We start from the raw sequence: 25005 nt of genomic DNA on the forward strand, positions 1-25005 counted from the left end.
AGAGATTTACATGTAAATCATTGTTTTTTGTTTATTAGATTATCACCAAAACCAAAATCAGAAGAGAACACAATAATAGTCGATTGTAGTACACCCAGATTGAGAACGGGGAAATAAAACCCTAGGATTTTCAGTTTATATGTGAACAATACTCGAAGATTGAAGATAGAGCAAAAGCAGAAGACGAAGAAGAAGGAGAACTTGCACACACACGGTGAGAAGAATATTCGAGAATGTAGAGATAATACTAAAAACGCCAAAATACCCCCCACAATAAAAAGAGAAAAGACTAATTACACAAATCCAAATAAAAAAATTCAAGTAAATTTAAATTAATATTAAGGATAAGTATGTCATTTAGATTCAACAAAAAAGAAAACACCTGTGCTCGCATCATGCTAGTTATTTAAAGGAGTGCTCACTAATAATGGCATATCCCATATTTCTTTTCTCCCCTATTTCCCCTATTTCTTTTCTCTTACCAGTCTCTTCCATCATTAGCTATTCAGCATATTTGCCACGAACAAGAACATCTGAAAATTAAAATGATAGTCACAGTCCAAGGAACAGCCGTAGTCCAGCCCTTTGAAGAGACACCCAAAGAGACTTTATGGACTTCTAATGTGGATCAGTTATTTAGAGTGCACATTCCAAGTGTGTATTTTTATAGACCAGATGGTTCTTCTAACTTCTTTGATGCTAGTGTGTTAAGAGATGCCCTTAGCAAGGTCCTTGTTCCATTCTACCCTGTAGCTGGAAGGTTAAAGAAGGATAAAAATGGTCGACTTGAGATTGAATGTAGTGGCGAAGGTGTACTATTTTTTGAAGCATATACTGAATCTATTCTCGATGATTTAGGAGACTTTGAACCAAGTATGGAACTCATGCAACTTATACCAAGGATCAGTGAGGGGTATGATATATTTTCGTATCCTCTCATGCTACTTCAGGTTTCTCCTTCAAACCTTAGACTAATGATCTAAGTACTTATTAATGTTTTCTTGTGTTCTGCTTGAAAGGGTTCTCAAAGGTTTTGTTTATTCAAACTCTTTTTTTTTGCTTAAGATAATTGTATTAATATAAAGTAGAAAGATACAAAGAATATTTCGACTTAAAGCTGAATTCAGCATTACAAGTTTTCTTTTTGTTTGGAAAAAGAGGAAACAAGACACCCAAGGATTACTTTTTGTTTGTTTATTTGTTTGTTGTTTAATTTATTTATTTTTAAGATTTGAGCTACCGTATGTAGCACGTACCATTTTTTATTTTTTGAAGAAACTTCCAGTTGGAATCAAATTTCTGTTAGCATCAGGTCCAAATTGGAACTCAACTTCAAGTTCATTATAATCAATTCGTTCTTAGTAGCAAAAATTAAATATATATAGTGAGTGAGCTGTTCAATTATGGATAATAATGAGAGGAGGAAGGCGAGTATCTTCAAGCTTTAATTTTGGTTGACATGACATGAAACGTTCGTGCAATTTAATATCAAGCAATAACTTTGAATGATAGTCCATTTGTTTCATGCAGGTAACATATTTTAAATGTGGTGGGGTTTCTCTTGGTGTGGCTGCCCAACATACTCTTGTTGATGGTGCTTCCGGGACACATTTCTTCAATTCATGGGCTAGAGCTGTACGAGGTCTCGACGTTAAAATCCCACCCTTTGTGGATAGAACACTCTTACTTGCGCGAAAACCACCCACCCCGTCCTTCCCTCATGTTGAGCATCAACCACCACCATGCATAGAAAGCAAAAATCAAAAGCTAGAATGTCAAACTAATCCTAAGTGTGCTGCTGTTGCTACGCTTAAGATATCTCGTCACCAAATCAACCTTCTTAAGGGCCTATGTAGAGATGAATCCAATCTAGTTACGTTCAGCTCGTACGAAGTTTTGGCAGGACACATATGGCGATGCGCATCCAAGGCGCGTGGTCTAAGTTATGAACAAGAGACTACTGTATCCACTGTTGTTGATGGTCGAACACGGCTTAATCCGCCGTTACCGTTTGGGTACGTAGGCAATGCACTTTTCCATGTGACACCAAAGGCAACATCAGGTGACCTAGTATCGAAGCCGCTGATCTATGCAGTCCAAAAAGTACATGAAACGCTTGTAAGGGCTGATGACAAGTATCTTAGATCAGCTATAGATTACTTGGAATTGCAATCGGATTTGTCGGGCCTTGTTCGAGGCCCGCACACTTTTGGAAACCCAAACTTAGGGTTCACTAGCTGGTGTCGGATGCAATTACATGATGCAGATTTTGGGTGGGGGAGGCCTTTTTACGTGGGCCCAGGATCAATTATGCACGAAGGTCTTGCATATTTACTTCCAAGCCCTTCAGATGATGGGAACCTGTCCTTAACCATTTCATTGCAATCGGACACTATTGTCGCGTTCAAAAAATATTTCTATGCTTTTTAGTGAAAGAGGAGAAGCAAAGCTTGTTTTTATCAAATATATGCATGTAGTTTCCTTTTTCAGGGAGTGACTCTTAAGGACAAAATTGTTGAAAAAGTAATTCTCAAGGACACCTTTTTTTTTTCGCAACTCACAAAGACCGGGTAGATGAAAGGTCAAGTATACTCTTGACACGAAATAAAAAACGGATTGGATAGATGAAATGTCAAGTATACCCCTGACGCGAAATAATTAACGGTCTGGCCTAGACGAAACGACCCGGTGTATTTAGTATGAACAATCATTATTCATATATTTAAGCAGATGTGAACACTCATTGCTCATACCCTCAATTACGAACATTAACTATGAACAATGAGTGTTCATACCTATTGAAGCTATGAACAATGATCCAATAGGTATGAACATTGATCCAATTATGAACATGGATTGTTCATACCTATTTGGAAGTATGAAAAATCATTGTTCATACATCAATAATGTTCATATATCAAACATGAACAATCATTGTTCATGACTACTTTTAAATTTTTTTCAATTGGTAGGTATGAACATTGATTGGGTATGAACATTCAATTTTTATACATCAATATATTGTATAAGGTACATTCACCTATTTAGATATGAACAATCATTGTTCATACACCAGCAGAAGGTATGAACACTCATTGTTCATAGTAAAATGATATAAAGGGTAAAATCGAAAAATATTTATTTTAAATCTAGGCTTTTTGTCGTTGAGGGTTATTTTCACGAAATGGTATAACTGGCATTTAAAAAAATGTAAAAAAGCGGGGCCAACTTATTTTGTCCTTGAGGGTTCCTAATTTTGAAATAGTGGGTTCGTGAGTTACTTTTCCCTAAAATTTGTCCTTGTGAGTTACTCACAAAAAGCAGTGTCCTCTAGACTTCATTTTCTCCGAAATTGGACCTTGGAACCAATTTCTTATTCCTTTTTCTCTACTGGTACAATTTATGAATTTCAGACTCGATCAATAAATCAAATAGATCACAATGTTGACTAAGTTTTAGTCCAATTTTTCCTAATCTGGCAAATGTTCATGGCCAAATTCTCAAAACTTTCGAATGCAGAAATGGAACACCTAGATAATGCTTAATGAATAACCACCATTGTAACTTGCAAGTTTTTATTACTCATCAAAAGGCTAGATATATTATTTAAGTTTTTTAGTTAAATTTTACTGTTTACATCACACCATGATTCCTAACGGAATGTCAAAATTCCATTGGATAGGGACATAGGGTCTGGATAGGGACATAGGGTCGAAATATTAATGATTATGAAATTAGTCGAAATCAAAATATGACACGGGTCGAAATATTATCAATTTCGGTTTTCTAGCTTTTTAGAATTCAAAAAATTTTAAAATCCCAAACTATGCTACTACCACAAGATTATTAATCTTGTGAACACCAAATATATATTTGTCTTAAAATGTTTTCTCGAGATGTGTAGACTAGGATATGGGCCATTGGATTTTTTTACCTAAGGCATCTCTACACTATATGATAATTAGTTTGTGTCTTGTAAAACGAACAACCCTTATTTCTTTTGGCTACCACAAATGAACTTTTGCTTAGTTTCCATACCCAATTACCAAACGAGCTTTGGAAATCATCATCATCTAACTTCCCAACATAAATTAGGCTTAGTCAAATGTCAAGGAATTGTTTTACATCCTTGAGTGTCAAGGTGTAGCCAACATTAGTTTCTACATAAACACCACCAATGCCTGTAATTTTCGAGACTCCACTGTTATCCATCTTCACCTCACCAAAATTAATCACCACATCTGTAGGTAGTGAAGAAACTCATGTGCAGTGTGACGTGATAGGACGCTCCGGTATCTATCACCCACTCTATATCCTGACACGAGGTACTAACACAACACTCACCACAATTTGACACAATTCCCATTAAATCATCATCGTCTACTAATGCGGTAGTATCTTCGCTTGTGTTTTTATTCCTCTTTACCATGTCTTCATGTACATAGTTATTCTTTTCATCCCTCTTCAGTGTCCTACACTCATATCTGAAGTGACGACCCTTGGTGGCACAATAGTAATATTGTCTCTCTTTTTTAGGAGTTCTAGATTCACCCCTAGATTTACTTTTGTCATCACTTCTAGAATGAGGTGGTTTTCTACTCCTGCCTCTCCCCCGCTTTTCTGAGTGAAAGGAGCTACTTCGTGAACCCCTTCTTGTCGCCTCATTAAACAATGCACCAGTAACCATTTCCATTGAAATGATTCCATCCTTGCTTAAGAGGCTCCACCAAGAGAAACTGCCAAAGTCTCCCAACTGTCAGGTAGAGAGTTCAATAGTAACAAAGCATCAACTTCGTCACTCATATGAATCTTCATCAAATGCAACTGATTGATAGTATTTTGTACGTCATTAAGATGTTCAGACATTGAAGAACCTTCTTTGTACTTTGAGTTAGCAAACTTCTTAATGAGTAGCACTTTGTTGCCCACATACTTTCTCTAATAGAGATCTTCGAGTTTCTTCCACAAGTTAAATGCGGTAGTTTCTTGGGATACATGGTGAAATACATTTCAATCCACTGTCGATTGTACCCAATAGTTTTTCTATTAAGCGTTTTCCAATTTGCATCGGATAATTCTGTCGGTTTTTCTTCTTCATTCTCAATGGGTTGTGCAAAGTCCTTGCAATAAAGCAAGTCTTCCATTTTGGTTTTTCAAATAGTGTAATTACCTCTATTTAGACTAGTTATGCGAGTGTTTATAGAATGATACATCTCAACAAATTATGTACTATTCCCAAGAGTACATCTGAGTCCTAGACATAAAGTTTCATCAACAAGATTGTCTTCTGTTAAAGACAACAAACTGTCAAAATTTCTAGCTGACCCTTTTCTGCCAACTTTGCTTTTTCTTGCCTTCACTTCCACTTAGGGGTGATAAAAGGGTTGGGCCGGGCTAGCCCGCCCCTCAAACCATAAAAGCCCTCATGATTGAGGGCCGGGTTAGCCCGTCCCTATTTTGTATTGAGGGCCGAGTCGAGTAGGGTCAAACATGAAAACTCAAGCCCTTAACCCACCCCTCGACCCTCATTTTTGAGGGCCAAATGAGGGCCGGGTCGGGCCCGATCTAATTATACTTTATTAGTTTACTTTTTTTTTTTTTGATTTTATATTTATTTTTATCATACTTTGATTATGAATATTAATTTTAACTAAGTATACAAAACTAATTCTTATGTCTTTAGAAAAAAAAAAAATAGATAGAGATGGTGGAAGAGATGATATTCTTAAAACATTTACATTTTTCATATTTAACTATGTTGTTAGGTTAGATTTGCTTTTATGTATGACTTATATACATATCATTAAATCAATTACAAAAGCGCATATGTTATATTATGTTCTAATTTATCCCATATTGAAAACTAATTTAATGATTTTTTTATACAATTTAGATAATTATAATATAATACATAAATATAATGTAAAATAACAAGAAAACGTAGTTTTCTTTTAGAGTTTATACAAATATATATAGTATAATACATAAATTATCACCCCTATATTGAATTTACACAAAATAATCATAGTTCACGTTTCTTTTTATATTTGACCTCTTTTACTCAAATTACAAAATATCTCATATGATATGTGGTAAACTACCATTATTAAATATCATTTGTTGTGAAAATATTTAGTTCAAATATAGATAATTGTAGTACCCTACATATATAATGTAAAAAAATAAAATATATCTTATAAGTACTGAGGGCCAAATGAGGGTTTAGAAGGGCCAAATGAGGGGCGCCCCATGCTCCAGAACCTAGACCCTAATCCGCCCCTAACAAGCACCTCAAATTTGTGAAGGCCAACTTTTAAAAGTTTTGACACGTATTTTTAAGAGCCGGATTGAGCCGGGTTGAGAGCGTGAGGGCCAAATTATTACCCCTACTTCCACTAGTTTGCCAACGAGCTTTCTAGAGTGATGTGACTATATGAGTAAGTAATCCCAATTTCCAAAGTACTAAGGTTCTGCCTAATATTAATATTATGGTAAATTTACTTCTTTGTATTTCCATGTGGAGATTCTCGAAAACACAATTTTATTTTCTGTGCTGTCACAGACGATACACTCTCAAATGACTTTTCCCTGCAAATCTTTCGCATCATACCAAGCCAAGACAATAGTCTCAATTATGACCGTACTGTTACAATTTTTTGACAGACTCACCTGGGTTTAAAAACAAATAACTTCACTGTCGGGTAAGTTAACTCAGGCAAATAAGTACTCTACATTCTAGAATGTCAATCGTCTTCCATATCTAAAATACTTTAAAGAACGCGACTGTTAGCTACAGTCCCGCAACAGTAGTTTATTAATTTTTTATGTAACTCTTGGTTATTTCGTCATTTGTTATTTGCCCCTCTATTTTTTATTTATTTACCTAATTTACCCCTATCTAAAAGAGAGAAAAGTTGTTGGGGGCTTTTGATGGACACGTGGAAGAGAGAGAAATGGTAGGATGAGAGGAGATATAAAAACGTGCATAGCACGTGCACCATTCTAGTATCATTAAAAATGCTTGTGCCACTTGAATTTTTGTAGAACACATCAGTATGAGATCCATACTAACAGTACTACAGTATGCTCGTACGTGATTGCATTCAGAAAGGCCTCTCATCCTACAATCCACGTACTACATATTATGCTGAAAGGTTTTCTTTTTCAGCTTGTCTTAGATTTTAAATATTTAGAAAATCAGAGGCATACAGAAAACACCAATAAACAGAATTTCTCCCACAGTCAATGAAGCAATAAGTGAAGGAACATAGAAGATATTAGATGACACTTAATATTTGGAAATAAGTGAACTTCTGCCCATCTCAAAGTATGAATTATAGGACACGTTGTGGAGAGGAAAAGGGGAATATGTACGAAGAGAAGGAGAGTTGGAAGAAAAGGATAGGGAAACAGTAAGATTGCTCAATATTAACTCTGTTGCAGATTTGAACTTTTCCTTGGATAGCTTCACAGTAGATAGAAATAGGGGATGCTCTCTGGTGCCAAGTGCATATGCAGTAATGCTTGTTTCAAGTTTGATATATATAGTGCAAAGATATGGCTTGTATGCGCAAAAAGAAACAAATCTGAAGCGACCAGTCCACCTTGTCTTTGAATTATTTATCACAAATTTTCTTTCTTCGGAGACACTCTTTCATTAAATCATAGCCTGATATCAGTGTAGTAAAAGCATTAAAGCGCACCTAATGCGCAACACCCTCTTGTGCTTTAGGCGCAAGACGTGAGGTGTGGCGTGCGCCTGATTGAAGTGAGGCGTGTAGTAATAAAAAAAATAGATATATCAAATAAAAAATAAAATAAATATTAAATATGACATGAATTATCACTGATTTGCTTAGCAAAATTTTAAAATTAATTTTATGTCATTGTAAACATAAAACCATTGTAGTCATTTAAAAAAAAAAAATTAAATAATAAGTAAAGAGTAAAATAAAACTCGTATCTCTCAATACAATCTAGCTCAACTTTAATAAACTAAAATAATGAACCAATCGAATTGAGCCAAATGAGTTCTTTATAAAATAGAACACGTGATTCAATTTTAGAATCCCGTAAAATTTTATTTAAAATTTAATACATCTTTGTGTCTTCTCTCAATCCATATAACTTAACAAAAACTAGTCAAAATTAAGTTTAAAGTGTACTCCACAATGAAACTTACTAAAATTGTACAATTTTTTATATCATACAACAATTAGATTGAGTGTAAATGTGTCACGTATAACAAAAATTGTAAAAAAAACGAAAAATTGTAAAAGTTGATAAAACGCGCGCCTTGTGTGCCTCACATCTCGACAAAAAGCGCAAAAAAACACTAAAAACGCACACCTTATGTTACCTCTCGCGCCTTAGTTAAGGCGAGGCACTAAAACTGCGCCTTGCGCTTTAAGCGCGCCCTGACTACACTGCCTGATATGTCTAATACTAAGAAAATGGCGGGAAAATACGAGCCTGATGTTTGAGTTTATCCATGACGTTGTGAAATGACCAGGCTGATTTGTTGGCCATATCAGAGTTGGCAGAAAAACCCATTGAGTGTGCGGTAGTGCTAATCTACCATTTTAGCTCTTCACCTTGAGGGGCCCCATATTTTCACATAACATGTAAGCCATCGGATTTATGTTTGCAGTGTATATCTGTTTCTTAAATAAATTTTCAGGTGTTCAAACTTGCAAGTTCTTTCAATCAAGAGATGCCCAAATGTGAGGGACACATCCATTGCTAAGATAGCTTCTGCTTGCCCGATTCTTTTAGAACTGGACATCAGCTACTGTTATGAAATATCTCATGAATCTCTGGGGCTGATTGGGAGGAAGTGCTTAAACCTTAAGATCCTTAGGCGAAACCTGATGAATTGGCTTGACCCATCTCAACACCTAGCTTGGAATTGTTCCAAAAGAGTATCTAGATGCTTGCCCTCAAAATGGGAACGAAGAGGCTGCTGCAATAGGAAAATTCATGCTGCACCTGAAGCACCTGGAGCTTCGTTTCTCCAAGCTGTCAGCTCATGGTCTCGTTTTGATAACCGAGGGGTGCCCATGCCTTGAATATTTGGATCTGTTTGGGTGTGCGAATTTAACCAGCCGTGATATGGAAACTGCATCAACCAATTTGAAGAACTTAGAGAGGCTTGTGAAACCAAATATTTACATCCCTAGGTCTGTATTCCACACAGAAAGGTACGGTCATTGGAGATTGTATGATGAGCGTTTTCAAACAAATGTCTTCCAGATTTGAGAGACAAAGGTTGTTCCAGGTGAATCCTTACGGCCAATTGTTATGAGGTTATCATTGCAACAAACCGAATGACACTGTCAAGTGCCAAAACTTACTTCATTTGCTGTTCTGTATTGAAAATAAATTATCGCTACTACCATTGTAAATTAATATTGTGCATGGAGGTGGTGAATTTATGTATTGATTTTTGAGGATTCTGAAAATTGTTCTCAGGTCTAAACATTGAATAACTGGGAATTTATTACTATTTAGTACCACGAACTTTCATTTTTTTTGCTATATGGTATTTGAACTTTGAAACTTGACTATTCGTACTACGAACTTTCAATTTGTTTCAATTTAGTACATTAGTTAATTTTCCGTCCAATTCCGTCCAATTTCACTAACGCCAAGAAAGCACTATTCACACAAAGACTATTCACGTTTACACTATTCACATAAAGACTATTCATTGTGAGCGTATTTTTCAAAAATTCAAATTTTGAAAAAACCAAACACACTATTCACGTGAACAGTGTTTTCACTATTAGCGTGAACAGTGATTTTTCAAAAAATCAAATTTTGAAAAAACCAAAAAAATACTATTCATGTGAACAGTGTGTAAGCACTATTCATGTGAACAGTGATTTTTCAAAAATTCAAATTTTGAAAAACCCAAACACACTATTCACGTGAACAGTGTTTTTTTTCAAAAAAAATAAATTTTGAAAAAAAACCAAAAACACTATTCACATGAATAGTGATTTTTTTTTTTTCAAATTTCAAAACTTAAAAATTATTTTTAAGATTGGTTAAAGATAAATTTTTTTTAAATCACTATTCACGTGAATAGTGATTTTAAAAAAAAAAATCATCTTTAACCAATCTTAAAAATAATTTTTAAGTTTTAAGATTTGAAAAAAAAAAAAAAAAAATCACCATTCATGTGAATAGTGAAAACACTGTTCACGTGAATAGTGTTTTTGATTTTTTTTTCAAAATTTGATTTTTTGAAAAATCACTGTTCATGTGAATAGTGAAAACACTGTTCACGTGAACAGTACTTAAACACTGTTCACGTGAATAGTACTTAAACACTGTTCACGTGAACGGTGTGTTTTGGTTTTTTCAAAATTTGAATTTTTGAAAAATTACTGTTCACGTGAATAGTGAAAACACTGTTCACATGAATAGTGCTGTGTGAATAGTGCTAACGGCGTTAGTGAAATTGGACGGAAAATTAACTGATGTACTAAATTGAAATAAATTGAAAGTTCGTGGTACGAATAGTCAAGTTTCAAAGTTCAGGTACCATATAGGAAAAAAAATGAAAGTTCGTGGTACTAAATAGTAATAAACTCAATAACTGGCGTTCTTCATCTTCTCTTATGTTATGATCGCTTTAGATTCTATTTCGGACTGGTACATTTTGAACACCACAAACTCTACCTATATATGTATTTAGTAAAACGCTTAAATACAAACTTGAAACCCTTCCACAGTCCTCTTGTACTCTTGTTACCTATCCATCATTCCATGGTATATTATGGACTAAAGTTGCACCTGTTTTCTCCTGACAATGCCAAATTTATTGGAGAGTTTGAAAATTTTCTCTTAGGCTGAGTCCAATGGCTCTCTATCCATTTAAAAGTAGAGCTAAAGTCAATAGATTTTACTCTCTATCATTAATTTCCTCTTTATATATACAAAAGATTCTACTCTTTATTTCTATTTTACTCTCTATACACTACACCATTTGGGCTATTTTGCAACCATTGGGATTTTTCATTACCAACACATATACATCCGTTACTTAATGGACCAACATTTATTAACCGTTAGTAATACAAATATCCGTTGGTAAATACTATGTAACGTTTCTTGTATATTTTCTAACGCTTCTGTATATGTTACTAAAGATAAACAAAATGGGAAAATAATTAAATTGTCAAAAACAAAAATTACTTTGCCCTAAAAATATAACGAAAACTTAAGCGGGAAATAATGAAAACTTAAGCGGGATTTTTTTTGCTCTAGCCCCTCATCTAAATCCCGATGCCCTAAGAAGGAGAAATCAATAACATGTGAATGAAAAGGAAAACAACAAGAAAAAAAGAGAAAACATTGGAGTGGTGTTGCCGCGCCGACCAAGGTTTCGATTCAGGTAAGTCGTCCTCTCTTCCTCTCTTTTCTATCCTCCCCTTTCAATAATTGATATGGGGTTCTAATTAAAAATTTATCTATGTTCAAGGTAAATTTACTCAGAGATTAACAAGTTGTCGTTGCTTTTGTCATTCGATCTGCTCAAGGTAAATTTACTCATCAATTGTTTTTAAAAAAGTGGTGTTCTTGCTTATGTGTTGTGACTTGATTTACTTAGGCTATGTTTGGTTCGCAGAATTCTCTTTCAACAAGAAATTGCATTCCTGGAATCTGCTTGACCTAAATTTGATTTCCAAAAATTTGTTTTCCAACTATTTTTTTCAAGTTTTCAACGATGAAAGCTATTTTTTTTTATTATAAAACTCATATGAGATGACAAGAGACTGAAGAAAAGAAAACAACTTCTATTCTATTTTTTAGGAAGTTGTTTTCACCCATTCTGAGGTACTTTGAGAATCCATTTTCCACTTTTCTGTTTTCCATGGTTCAGCAAACACTCGTAAGATTTTAGATTCCATGAAAACATTTTCTTTTGCTCATCTTTCCGTGAACCAAACGCAGCCATAGTGTTAGATTGAAGTTTAGATATTTTGTCTTGTTTTAGAAAGCTAATAGATTCTCCAGAATATTCATCTTGAAATGACCAAGGAGAGGGAAAATAGAATTTTATGATTAGCTTCTCAAATTTGGAAAGAAACCATTCCAAATTCCACAATGTACTGGAATAAAAGAAACGAAAAGAACATGAAATCTGTAAATTAAATGTGGTTCGTCGACCTTTCAAAATTATACTCATAACAAAAAAGCGTGCCTAGGTCACAAAGAGAACTCATAAACTAAAAGACCTTGCCTTCCCTGTTTGGTCTTAAAAATGGTCATGTGGTGTTTCCCAAGTGTCCGCCAACACTTGAGAATCAAAGAAAGGACCATAAACAAACAAACGCCATAAGCGCTAGGTTGCTCCATGATGAGAAACAAATAAAAGAAAGTGAGTCTTACGATAACAAGATATTAAGTATCACCATTTTTGTTGAAGCGTAGTTTTGTTGAGCGAAATCTGTATCATGTGCCTAAACGTATAGCCCACGTCCATGTCACAATGAAAGTCTCGCGAACAAATAAATGGTTTCTTACACAAGTTTTCTATTTGACAAAAGCTTGAAAAACAAGTAGTGATTTTAGCCTAGTCTAGTCCCACACCTTGAATCTCGTATTGCGGACTTCAAAATGATCTTGAAATCGTTCCATTCCAAAAACAAAACAACAACCAAAGCTCTTTCATGTAGGAAACCCAGGTGCCTTCAACAGATACCAGTTTGAAGGTAGACAAAAGGTGTTATCATTCAGATTTCAGACTTTATCAACATTTTGGAAAGTGCCCTTAAAATTTGAAGTACAAATCTCATGTAGGAAAGATCAGCTAACTTGAACAGACGCGAGCTTGAAGATAGCCAATGCTTTCATCATTCGTAATGTGTATCAACATTGTGGTTGAACAGTAGCTAGACATACAGACAGACTCCATTGGGAGGCACAAGGTAGAGGAGAACCACTCTGTACAAGGTGTTGATAGAAGCCGCCGCGCACACTGCTATACTTGATTGCTTAGTTCCCTCTCTCGACAGAACTCGGGCGGAGTCAATTGGCTGGTCTATCCTCCCGGGACTTCTTTATTCGTCAATATCTATACCCCGTGACTTTCTTGCTCGAAAGAGATTGCCAGTGGAGCCTCAAAAGTTGCTATGAAAGGGCAGCGTGGCAAGCGATATCTTGTTGGTTATTTATCCCATGGGACACCTCCCCGCAACAACCACGAGTTCATCACCAACCGAGTCAACCTATCCTCGACTTCTCATTTCGAAACTCCCCCCCCTAATCGGGAAGGAGTCCTCCCCATCAATGGGCAACTAGGCTAGGAACATTATCTCTTCCTTGCTGTGAAACCCACCCACGCCTTTGTGCAAAACAAACACTCTCGGAGGCGCGAAATAAATAAAAGGTAAGGCTAAGCTATTTTCATGGCAAAATCCATGGAACCCTTCCAAACTTGTAGTTTCTCTACTTATGATGACGGCAAAGTGAGTTCTCATCAAGAAGGAGTGGAACACTCTCCAATTGATTAGACTACCTTATCCGCATCGAAGAAGAGTATCGAGAAAAGGTTTGGAACCCCGAGTTCTTCTAATTGCCACCCTATTTATTCAGAACGCCGCATTCGATCGATCTTCCTATGAAGTCGTACCTCGAGCACGCGAACACGGCTTGAAGGCCGCTAAATGTAAATTTATATCCTTTCAGGAAGATTACAGATTTGATCCCAAGCTATTAGATGAATTCGATTTAGACCCAAAGGTAGCTTCCTTCTTTGTCAATCTTTAATTGATTCTTGCTCATTGTAGCGTACTGTATCAGTGGCCCGCCCTTTACTTTGATCTTTCATTGCCGGGCGTCAAGTCTTCTTTCTCTTTCTTGATCCTAGATCTCACACGAAGGCAGTCGAATCGGTCGTCTACGATCATGAACGGGCCAAAGGATATCATCGGTCGCCACTGTCCAAGCTCTCTCTTCGGTCTCCTAGTATGCCTCGGTCTACTTGCCTCTTGGCGTGCTCCTACCTTTCCTTCTCGAGGAGTGGCTAGCTCGGTTCGTGAGTCTAGTTTACGTTGAGTAGTTCAGGAAGTCCTTTCGTAGGCTGATCTTCTTTAGTCACAAAACTTCTTCCAATAGATCGAATTGGTGGAATAGGGTTGATGAGTAGCCTACCCCGACCTTCCTTAACGTTATTCCGATCCAGGCCTTTTATCGGGCGATTCAGGTCTTATTTCGAATCACCACAAGAATCAAATTCTCCATCTAGTAGGAGGTTTTATCAAGCAAGAAATGCCCAATCGAGAAGGGATAAGCCCGTAAGACAGTACAAAAAGAGATTTGACACAATGGGGAGAACGCAAGGCCGGCTTGCTTTAGATGCTCCTCCGAGGCAAATACAATTGAGCAGCGGGTGATATACGACATATAGGACCAGCCCCCTTCTCTCCGTTCTCCTAAAGGCGAAAAATGTGGAAGGAAGGCGGTTGGCGTCTAAGTTTTCCCCGGTAATCACTTGGCACCCCTTTCTTCCTTACTATATAGGGTTCGATGCCTTCCGATAAGGTTTGTGTACCAAGAGATCCAGATGCAAGCTCGGCCTTGTCGTTAATGGCTCGCTTGAAAGACCCGTGGAGGCCTCCCCGAAGTAAGTGGTGCATGCGATGCTACTATTCCCAAGCACCCGTGTTTAAATATCCATTAATAACATGGACCTCTTTTCCTTGCCTAAGGTAAGCTTTGCTTCTCAATAGCAAGCCCTCGTTACCAAAGCGATAACGGAGACTCTCTCGAGGGAAAGAAATAATTTCTGTACTAAAAGCTTTCAAGTGGCGAAAAAAGAATTAGTCCAATGCCTTAGTTTCGACGCAGCAAGGAGAAGAGGAGGGAAGCAAGTCACGCCAGCATCCAACCTCGCTTTGGCTTACTCTTCTTTGCCTTCGGCGAGGATACCCTAGTTCCAATCGTTTTAGGAAAGTCGGCATTCTTAGTTGAAAGGACTTATACCATGAACGGACTCTTTGCCTTGAGGCAATCGGTTCCTTTGCTTACTAATGATAATGACCACCGAGAAGAACCTATTTGAAAACAGTCTAATGCCACATCCGACTCAATAGCTCCTTCTTCCTTTTTCTTCTTCATGTGCACAAGCCCTTCTTATATATGCAACCACTTATCTTCCCGAGAAAAAGTAGCCCAAGTAAGGAAGCAAAGAGGAAGAAGAGGCTCGGACATTAAGTAAGTTGCTTTCATTAGCAGCCTTTTTATCCTTGCCCCCTATGTACTTGTAGGCTAAAATGGGGTAATCGGCTTGATGGAAATAGTATATGCCGCTTTGTTGATGCTAATGGAGGCAAATAGGATTCTCCTCCTTTTGATGGCATTCGGTTTCATGTCGACGAATCGGCTTCATAGGGGATTCTCGCTTTCATGGCGGCGTGCCCTTCCTTCCTTTTACCTTTATTCCATCATCATTTATTCCCACGAATTCCATCGACAGACGAGCAACCCGGCACCGTGTTGAATATCTAGAGCCGGACCGAATGGCAACAAGATGTCCAAATTCAAGTCCGGATCTCAACATCTCCCTCTTTTGTGTTGTCGGCGAGCACTATGGTTCTTTCCATAGTCGATATCGCGGACGACTCGACCTTGGGCTTAATCTCAAGGTCAATGGCGACATGAATTGCTTTCGGGAACTTTAGGAATGGATCCAGGGTTACTTCGATCACTCATCCATTAGCGTATACTCTACAAAGCAAAAGAATCGAGGGAAAGGGCAGCGAAAAATGTAAAAGTCTTCCCCCCAAAAATGAGATATCCGGGCTGCTCTCTCATCAACAAGAGCCTTTGTCTTGGTTCAATCCTTTGAGCTCTCCCTCATGCTTGCTTTGTGGTGCCTAGTCGATCGGTCAAAACTCATCTTTGGCGGCCGCTGATCCAAGTCAACCACTTTTTGTAAGGAAGAAAGCCTTTTGCTCATTGGTCGCCTTCGCTTCAAGTACTCTCGTGCACCATCGAATGAAAGCACCTCTTGCCCAATGGCTAGAGCTATGCATAAGAATTTTTCAAATGAAATCACATGAAAGAGCATTTCGAGAGGTCTCAACAAGATAATCGACAACGAAAACTTTTCCAATTTCGTTCTCATTCTACCAAAGAAACCGGTATTTTGGACCTACCATAGAAAGGAAAGGGGATAATATAGTGCACTCTTCGCTTTCCTAGTCAAAGGATATCCCGCTCTGCAAAACAACCCAAAAACTCTTTTTCTACCGAACATATCTCGAGTAACATTTCCATTGACACTAGACGGACTATGGGTACCACAAAGCTCTAACCAGCCCCACCCTACCTCATTGAAAGAAGATTTTCTTCATCTAATGTTGATACCGACGCGAAAGCAAGGAGATGAAGTAAAGGTGTCGACGGATAGACAACTTACTTAACCTTTTTGAGTCGATGGGACTTACCAACCTCTCAAAGGGTGGACTTCCTCGAGAAGGCTTTTTCTCGCAACTAGAAAATGAGAATATGACCTTCCACCGAACGGGGTCGGTGCGGGAAAAAGTGATTTCACGCTTTAAAGATCGGTCCCGTCGAGAAAGTGTTCAATGCTAGGATAAGATAACCAAAGCGGGCATAGTTCCATGTAGTGAATTCTAGTAGTTTTTCTTGCAACTTCTATTGAAACCACTCCCTTTTGTGCTCTTTAAGCCCAGCTAGATATCAAGATCTCAAAGCTGCATTTCCTTTCACGGGCATAGGCTAATGCTCAAAGAAAATCATATGCGCGAAAAGAAAAGATTGACCTCTACCGTAAATAAGATCTCTAGGTTTACCAAATCCTTCTCAACAAAATGTCTTGTGAAAGATGGCATTAAGTCAGTCGGGAATCTTGAAAATGAAAAAAAAGGTGGGGTGATCCCTCCGCTGGAAAGGAGACCTAAAAGTGATATCTGAGGCCATATGCACAATGAAAGGTCAATTTTGATTCTCTACGACACAAGCCGATACTTGATCATCGACGATTTAACTTTCCATTATGTATCGATGACTTGTGAACAAGAATTTGTATAAAAAGTGTTTGAAGTGTATCCCGTTCCCAACTACTTAAGGTCACCGACTTTTTAGTCGATGTTACGCTTCTATATATGAGACTTATAGCCTAATTTTTTTTTGCTACCTAGTTTTGTTTTATTTTTTCGTCTTCTTCTTTGATATATGGATTGTTGGTGGCAAGAATAATCTGATTTGGTAGAACCGTGGGTAGACACATAATGTGGCGTAGCATCACAGGGATTGTCTTTGTCTCACGTTAGAGGTTTTTTTTACTGTGTATAAGCATGTAGGCTATCTGGTTGTACCTTTTTTCCCTTCTCTTTTAACATGCCATTATGTTATCTTTAGAATGAGAAGGCAGTCAACACCAACACATATATCTTAACTTTCCCAATTTGTTATAACCAACTAATACACAATGGTGACATGTTTTAATTTACATCAGATCTTTACGTAAGATATATTATTGATTGTGTCCTTTTAATTTTATATTTATATATTTTGGATTGATATATAATTGTTGTTATTATTGTTAGTATGGGATGTGTTTGCTTGAAGCAAAAAGAGTGCTACTTAGCCAAAATAATTTTTTTACTCGAATCTTTACTTTTTATATGGCCTTTCACTTTTGGGTTATATATGTTGTATCAATGTGCTTTCTTTGCATAGGACAGGGAATGTTAAGAACATATTGCTTTATCTTTTTTTTTTTTGCCGATTATTCTTCAATGATATGACATAAATTATAGGTATCGTATAATCAAGTCATTGACTAGTATGACTAAATGTGCCATTTAAATTGGACTAATCTAGATAATTGGAACTTGAGTTGTTGAGTTCGGGATTGTTTGAGAACATCAAGGTTATCTTAGTAGTGTTCTTCATATGAAAACACTTGTGTCCGCTTTTGATAGTCGGATGATTGGAACTTATTTGCTTATTTTGTCTTAAATTTCTTAACTATAAACATGTTAGAAAGTGTTTTGTTTTATTGTAGAATGAGTGAGCAAATTCAGAAAGCTTGGATGGACGAAAAAGACAGGAGGTCCACACTTTATGAAGATGGGGCTAGGGATTTTGTTTCATTTGCCAAAACAAAGTTGGGCGGATCTGCTTGTCCTTGCCCATGTAAAAACTATAGGAATAGGTTCCGACTAGAATATGATGTGGTCGAAGATCATTTGAACCTAAACGGTATAGATCTCTCATACCGTGTATGGGTTTTACATGGTGAAAGACACTCACAGACTTCGATGGAGCATCCGGTGGTGGGAAACATGGAAGAAAAAAACATCGAGGAAGATGGGCTTGGAATAGAGAACTTTGTTGATGCTTATATGGGCCATGGTATTGAAACAGGAGATATTGAACCACCATTTGTTCTTGAACCAGACTTGGGTAAAAGGTATCTTGACTACAAAAGAAAAGTGATAGAAAAATTATACCCTTCTTGTGAGGGACCCGAGACGACACTTTCAGCAGTTGTTGAACTTCATAATTTGAAAAAACAGTTTGGGTGGTCTGGAAATAGTGTGACAGCATTGTTGTCCGTGTTGAGGAGATGGTTACCCAAAGAAAACACATTGCCAGTGAAGTATCCTGTAATGAAGCAAATGTTGAAAGACTTAGGGATGAAAGCCAAGTGCATTCATGTGTGCGAAAATAATTGTATGTTATACTGGAAACTTGATGAAGAATTGGAGAAGTGTCATCATTGCAAAAAACCTAGATATAAAGTCCTAGCGGGCAAAGGAGGGAAGGTTTCAAAAGAGCCTAACAAAGTGTTGAGACACTTTCCTCTCATTCCGAGACTCCAAAGGTTGTATACAATACCATGGATAGCACGTGACATGACTTGGCATGCTAGATCAGAATCTTCGTGGGATTATATGAGGCATCCAGCTGATTCTGGGCAATGGAAAGTATGTAAAGAGAATTATAAAGAGTTTGCAGATGAGGAGCGCAATGTTTGGCTTGCTATTGCAACGGATGGATTTAATCCACGTGAAGTTCAATCTACTGGTTATAGTTGTTGGCCTGTTATCACGGTGCCTTATAATCTCCCACCATCATTATGTATGAAAGCAGAATTCCAAATGTTGTCTCTGTTAATTCCTGGGCCGAAGGCACCGAGTCAAGACATTGATGTTTTTCTCGAGCCACTGTATGATGAGTTGAAGCAGTTATGGGATCATGGAGTGCCCGCTTATGACATGTATAAAAAGGAACATTTCACACTGAGAGCTATGTTGATGTGGGGGATTCACGACTTCCCTGCTTTTGGGAACTTATCCGGTTGTGTAACCCATGGATACAAAGCTTGTCCACGATGTGGTGACAACACTCCATCTCTTCATCTACCTATCAGCAAGAAAATTGTTTATACTAACTATCGGCAGTTTCTTAGAAGTGATCACCCGTTTAGAGATGGGAAGTACTTGGGGCTCAAGACAGTAGAAGATAATCTTCCTCCAGAACCGCTAAAAGGGGAAAAACTTCTACAACATTTAGATCGTATCAACTTTGTAACTTGGAAAGACAGTGATGGCAAGAGAAAAAGAGCTGATGTGAATGTCGATGATGCTGGTGATGGTGGTGAAGTTACTGCAGCATGGTATAAGAAGTCTATCTTTTTTAGTATGGGGTACTGGATAGACCACGAAGTCCGCCATGTTATTGATGTGATGCATACCGAGAAGAATGTTGCTGAACATTTACTAAACACGATCCTTTGCTTTAGTAAAACAAAAGATACTGTAAATGCACTGGAGGATATGAAGCTTCTTGGCATACACAGTGGGCAGTGGATGCAAACTGATTTGAACACCGGGAGAACAGTTAAGCCACATGCTTCTTTTGTTTTGGATAAGAGTGAGAAAATGAATTTCTTAAAAACTTTGAAGTACTTAAAGCTCCCTTCAGGTTTTTCTTCTAACTTGAGCAACATTGTTAGTCTCAATCCACCTGGTTTGCTAATAATGAAGTCACATGACTATCATGTCATCATAGAGTACTTGTTACCTGTATTGCTTCAACATGCCTTCCCAAAACACCGCGATTTAAAGAAAGCTATATACCAGATAAGCTTATTCTTTAATTTACTCTATTCGAAGGTCTTGATCAGAAAAGATATTCAAGAAGCTAAGTACATGGTTGCCGAGGCATTGTGTGTTAGAGAAACACTTTCCGCCATCCTTTTTTGATATAAGCATCCACCTTATGGTGCATCTAGCAGATGAGGCGTTGTTTTGTGGACCTACCCAAGATCGGTGGATGCATCCATTCGAACGGTAAATCACTTTTATTTCAATTGTCTTTCACTTTTTTTGACGTGTATTTGAACTTAAAATTTACATATGCAAGTTTGGAATATTTCATTCCATTAGGTCGATGAAAGAGTGTAAAGACATTCCTAGCAACAAACGATATGTTGAAGGCTCTATTGCGAATCCTATCTTGTTCTTTGAATCCGTTAGGTATGCCATGGAGTACATGTCCAATCCACGAGCCGGTAATCACAAATACAGTCAAGAAGTCTTTTTAGATGAAAATGGTGAGTATATAGTGATGAAGGGCCTATGCTAGATGGTAAGGATGTGTCATTATCCCTCATCAAATTTGTACGATATCGCCGATGGGTGCTTTTTCGACTTGAAGTCGAAGAATGCGATACATTTTACAGGTCTGAATTCTTGACTATGTAGGCATGGAACATGTTGTGTTATTATGTAGATATACTTATATTAAAGCTTGAATGAATAAAATGCAGTGAGTATTGTGACTCGTTGCAATCTGGTTCACGTGCTAAAGGAAAAGGGATTGCAAAAATAGAAGTAGAGATACAAACAAATTTCATTGATTGGTTATATAAAAAGGTATTAATTCTTACAAAAACAATATAATTTAGAAATACTATGATAGTTCACTTACTAGTGATGTTTTTAAATTGTTTTCTTGTGTACTGTTATAGTTGTTGGAGGACGATGCCACGAATTCTATGTTATGGCATTTAGTTAAAGGGCCAACTAAAGCTAAGACATACAAGAAGTACCGCGTCAATGGCTTTGTTTTCTCTCCCAAGTCTCATGATGATACTGTTACCACCCAAGACAGTGGTGTTTTTATGAGGGCGCAGTACTTTTTTACTGCAAGTAGGAAAGATAAGAATCCTATTGATGCGACAACGATGTGGTACGGGGTCATTAAACAGATAATTGAGGTAGACTATATTGACTTTCAAGAGGTGGTCTTTTATTGCGATTGGGTGTGGGTGGAGGACAAGACTAATGGCTGTAAAATTTGTCCAGACTCGGGCTTGGTGATGGTCAACCTCAACAAACTGAAAAGTTCAAGTAACTTTTTGGATGAGCCAGCTATTCTTGCTCGAGAGGCATATCAAGTGTTTTATTCACAAGATTTGAAACATCCTGATTGGTCGGTGGTTATACATTCTCCAAGACGATTGACTTGTCGAGTGGATGAGCTAGATGTACCAACTGACTTCCAATCTACTCTTGAAGACCAACCCAATTTGAAACCCTTGCTAGAAAGACGACGTTAACTTAATGTCTAATATAACTTTTTGCTATGGATGCATCTATTTGTGTATAGTTTTATATTGCGTGAATTATATGATTTTGTGCTGCAAGTTTGATAATTGTATGCTGTAATTTGATGGTTGTGCCTCAAAGTTGAATGCGATTTGTTTTACGTTTTTAAGTGTAGTCATTTCACTTAAAGATTAACATATGCAGTACCTACTATATGCATTCAGTTGTCACTATTTGCAGGATAGTTTAATGGCATCAAGTGGTCAATCTTCAGGCCCTAGTGCCTTGCAGCCAAGCAACCCCCCATATATCCATCTGTCAAGAACAACACCCCATCTCATTTTCTCAAGTGAAGCAACACCCCTAGTGGGAAAGGGTAACATCTTAATCATCCTCTTTGACCTTTATTAAAAACCCCGTTAAGGCTAAGATGCTTGTCGTGGTGTCTTAGTAAGGCTAAGATGCTTGTCTTGGTGTCTGGTCCCTTATGGGGCAAATGGGCAACCCCGCTTGGGGCATTTTATTCGAGTAACCATCCCTTTGAATTACAAGGATTGGAGGCTTATGAAACAAACCTTTAAGGATGCAGTGTGGGATGCTTTGGCGGTAACATTCTATTCTTGTTGATAATGTTATCATTTAAACTTTACCAAAAATGAATTTCTAACCTTTATAATTCTTGATAGGGTGAGTTTGAATATGATGTGCCCATGGCTTTGGCTTATAAAAATCTTTAGAGGGAGTTTTCCTGTAAATTCAGGACTGCAAAATGCAACTACCGAATTGAAAACATATCATAAAGAAAGCCTTAAACAAGGAAGCTGCTATTGCCGCATGTCCTGATGGTATGAATCCAACATTTTGGGCCGAGTTTGTGACCCGTGAATTTAGACCTGAAGTCGTACGAAGGAATGCAATAAATGCAGCAAATAGGAAAAAGAACACCATTGGTCATACTCTTGGGCGACAAAAATATGCCCAAATGCGTTACAAGAAGGTACCGTCCTATCTCAATATCTTTATTATTGGAAGTGGTCTATAGTAACATTTGATATTCTTTTGTGTAGAAACAAAAGAATCCTAATGTCAAAGTCCGTAGAGAGGACGATTGGCTAACAGGTCACGAGCATTGTGATGGATCTATTTTGGAGAGTGCTCGTGTAGCATATGTAAGTATTTATACTTGTTACATTTAAATGTGTTGAGGACCATAGTATAAATTCTTGGATTTAATCATGTATCGCTTGGTGAATCTTTACTCCCAAAATGTATATATACATGAGTGTCTTTATTTGGTTATGCTTGTTGTTTCAAGAACAAGTGAAGGCTGTTAAAGAAAGGAGAGCTACTGAAGCAAGCAGTAGGGGAGAGAATGATATTGACGAGATCATAGACCTTGAAGGCGATGTATTAGTTGAAATCTTTGGGAAGGACAATAAAGGGCATACTCGTGCTATTGGCTCTCAAATCTCACCGAAACAAGTTGAACATGCTGCGGTTGGTGAATACTTACTCGACAAAGCATTGGCGTCATCTGCTAGTGCTAGTCCCAAAATCGAGAAAAGAGTTGGCTAAGGTTAAAGCTTCCTAGCCAATTTAACTAACTTGTTGATGGTGAGTTTGTAATTCCTATAATTAGGCATAATTATAACTTGTATTTTTCCTTATACATGTGTTTTCTATTATCACAGACTCACATTGCACCGGGAATTGTCCCCCCACAGTCTGCGATGAATGCACCTAATGGTTCAAACTCACCTCATCATCTATCTCCAAGTTCTCATCAAAACTTGGCTTCTCCGTTGAGGCAACAAGTGCTCATGTAGGATTGTCGACAAGCCTAGAGTTACCTTATTGGACGAGAAAGGTAATGAAGTAGCCAAGGGGTTTGTGGTGACCGATCCTATTCACAAAGATATTTGTCATGGCAGAAAAGTGCTTAGAGGTGAGAAAAAGATTAATATTGATGAAGTGCTTATGGGTGATCGTTAGTCTATGATGGTCCCCAAGTATGGAAATAAAACCCTTCATGGTTTTGTTCTTTGGAGGTTGTTGATTTGGGCTGATGGATGGTTGAAATATGATTAAGAATAGTTGATTAGTGCTAATCTTTGTGGACATATTGTTTAGCAAATTTTTTTGGACATATGGGCTGAAAGAAATAGTAAGTATGGTTAATGTTTTAGTTGTAATTTTTAATCTTTTTGGACATATGTGCTCACAGAAGCATTAAGTACGGTTAATGTTTTTGTAATTTGGTAATCTTTTTGGGCATATTGTATAAAGGTTATAGTTGTAACTTGCTGAACTATTTTGGATATATATGTGTAAGCTTTGCTATTGTTGAATGTATTATATATATGCTTGTTTGTTTTGCAGGTTTGTGAGTATTCTAACCCCTTTTTAACTCCGCCAATGCAAACTTGTGAAAGTCTTTGCATTGCCGGTTCCCAGCTCGAATAAAGGAGGAGGAAGAAGGGGGTCCCTTGGAAGTCTCTTTTTGTACAAAGGTAGACGTGTATACAATATGTTGGGCTAGCGATCCATTTCAAGAAAGCTTTTAGTGTTGGTCACTTTGCAAAGGTAAACATGCCTTGTCTGATTTTATTGGTTTTTATTCAGCATATCGGCTTTTAATTACTATATCTGAGATGTATTTGATGAACTTGAGTGTAGGCATTGAAGGGTAGTGGCTGTGTTACTGTCTCTCTGTACAATGCTAGCAGGTGACATTCATTCTCTTTTTTTTTTTTTTTTTGAAACCAAGTTCTAATTTGTTTCAGCTTTTAATTGCATGACAACAGTAAAACTTTTACAGTTTTATCTTGTAGACTTACAATTTTAGGCGTAAAAGTATGAAACTTTTAGTTGCATGACATTCCTTCTCTTTAAGCGTTTTTATCCATGCCTTTAGGACCAAGAGAAGTCACGAAGAATCCTATCAACAACTTTACCAAAGAGAGATGTGTGATTTTTACGAGCATCGATTCCTCGTAATCTAGTCTCCCTGTTCTTGATCTCTTACTATAATAAACGGACGATCGTACTCATCGAATGCCAACGCCATTTTTAGATCGATCTAGAGAGATGTGATGACTCGCGAACGATGATTAATGAGAATATATTTTTCAGAAACTACTCTCTCTCTCTTTTCGCTAGTGTTTTGTGTGTTTTGTGAGAATATATGTCTCTTTTCGCTTGTTCTTCACAGCTACCCAATTTTTAAGTGTATAGATACTTATGAGTGCTCCTTGCCCCGCAGCTCGCTTACGACTTAGACGAGACTCTAGTATGTGCTTATTTTAGACATCTAGCTTGCCCGTCATTCTTCGCAATCAAGCTACGAGGTAGGACTTAGTTGGTTTGAGTTGGAATGCGATCTTGAGGACAAGGTTTGCCTTTTGTA

The 25005-nt window shown here is 37.4% G+C and overlaps 2 protein-coding genes, 1 long non-coding RNA gene and 1 pseudogene across 3 annotated transcripts; all 4 read left to right on the forward strand.

Moving 5' to 3' along the window:
- The first annotated feature begins 359 nt into the window (after positions 1–359).
- On the forward strand, positions 360–2537 carry LOC147508344 (shikimate O-hydroxycinnamoyltransferase-like). Its single transcript, XM_086600893.1, has 2 exons — positions 360–950; positions 1531–2537. Exons 1-2 carry the CDS (start codon positions 546–548, stop codon positions 2428–2430), a joined length of 1305 nt encoding a protein of 434 aa, XP_086457019.1. The 5' UTR covers positions 360–545; the 3' UTR covers positions 2431–2537.
- A 5967-nt stretch (positions 2538–8504) lies between these two features.
- LOC147508345 (F-box protein SKIP1 pseudogene) lies at positions 8505–9387 on the forward strand (annotated as a pseudogene).
- An 8660-nt stretch (positions 9388–18047) lies between these two features.
- Positions 18048–21610, forward strand: LOC147508346 (uncharacterized). The gene is made up of 3 exons (XM_086597059.1): positions 18048–20215; positions 20819–20924; positions 21020–21610. Exons 1-3 carry the CDS (start codon positions 18048–18050, stop codon positions 21608–21610), a joined length of 2865 nt encoding a protein of 954 aa, XP_086453185.1.
- A 793-nt stretch (positions 21611–22403) lies between these two features.
- Positions 22404–23067, forward strand: LOC147508347 (uncharacterized). Its single transcript, XR_015216344.1, has 3 exons — positions 22404–22596; positions 22667–22768; positions 22915–23067. It is a non-coding gene; the product is annotated as an uncharacterized LOC147508347 (long non-coding RNA).
- The last annotated feature ends 1938 nt before the right edge of the window (positions 23068–25005 follow it).

This window comes from Coptis chinensis, chromosome 3, assembly GCF_015680905.1.
Source record: "Coptis chinensis isolate HL-2020 chromosome 3, ASM1568090v1, whole genome shotgun sequence".
Taxonomy (NCBI): Eukaryota; Viridiplantae; Streptophyta; class Magnoliopsida; order Ranunculales; family Ranunculaceae; genus Coptis; species Coptis chinensis.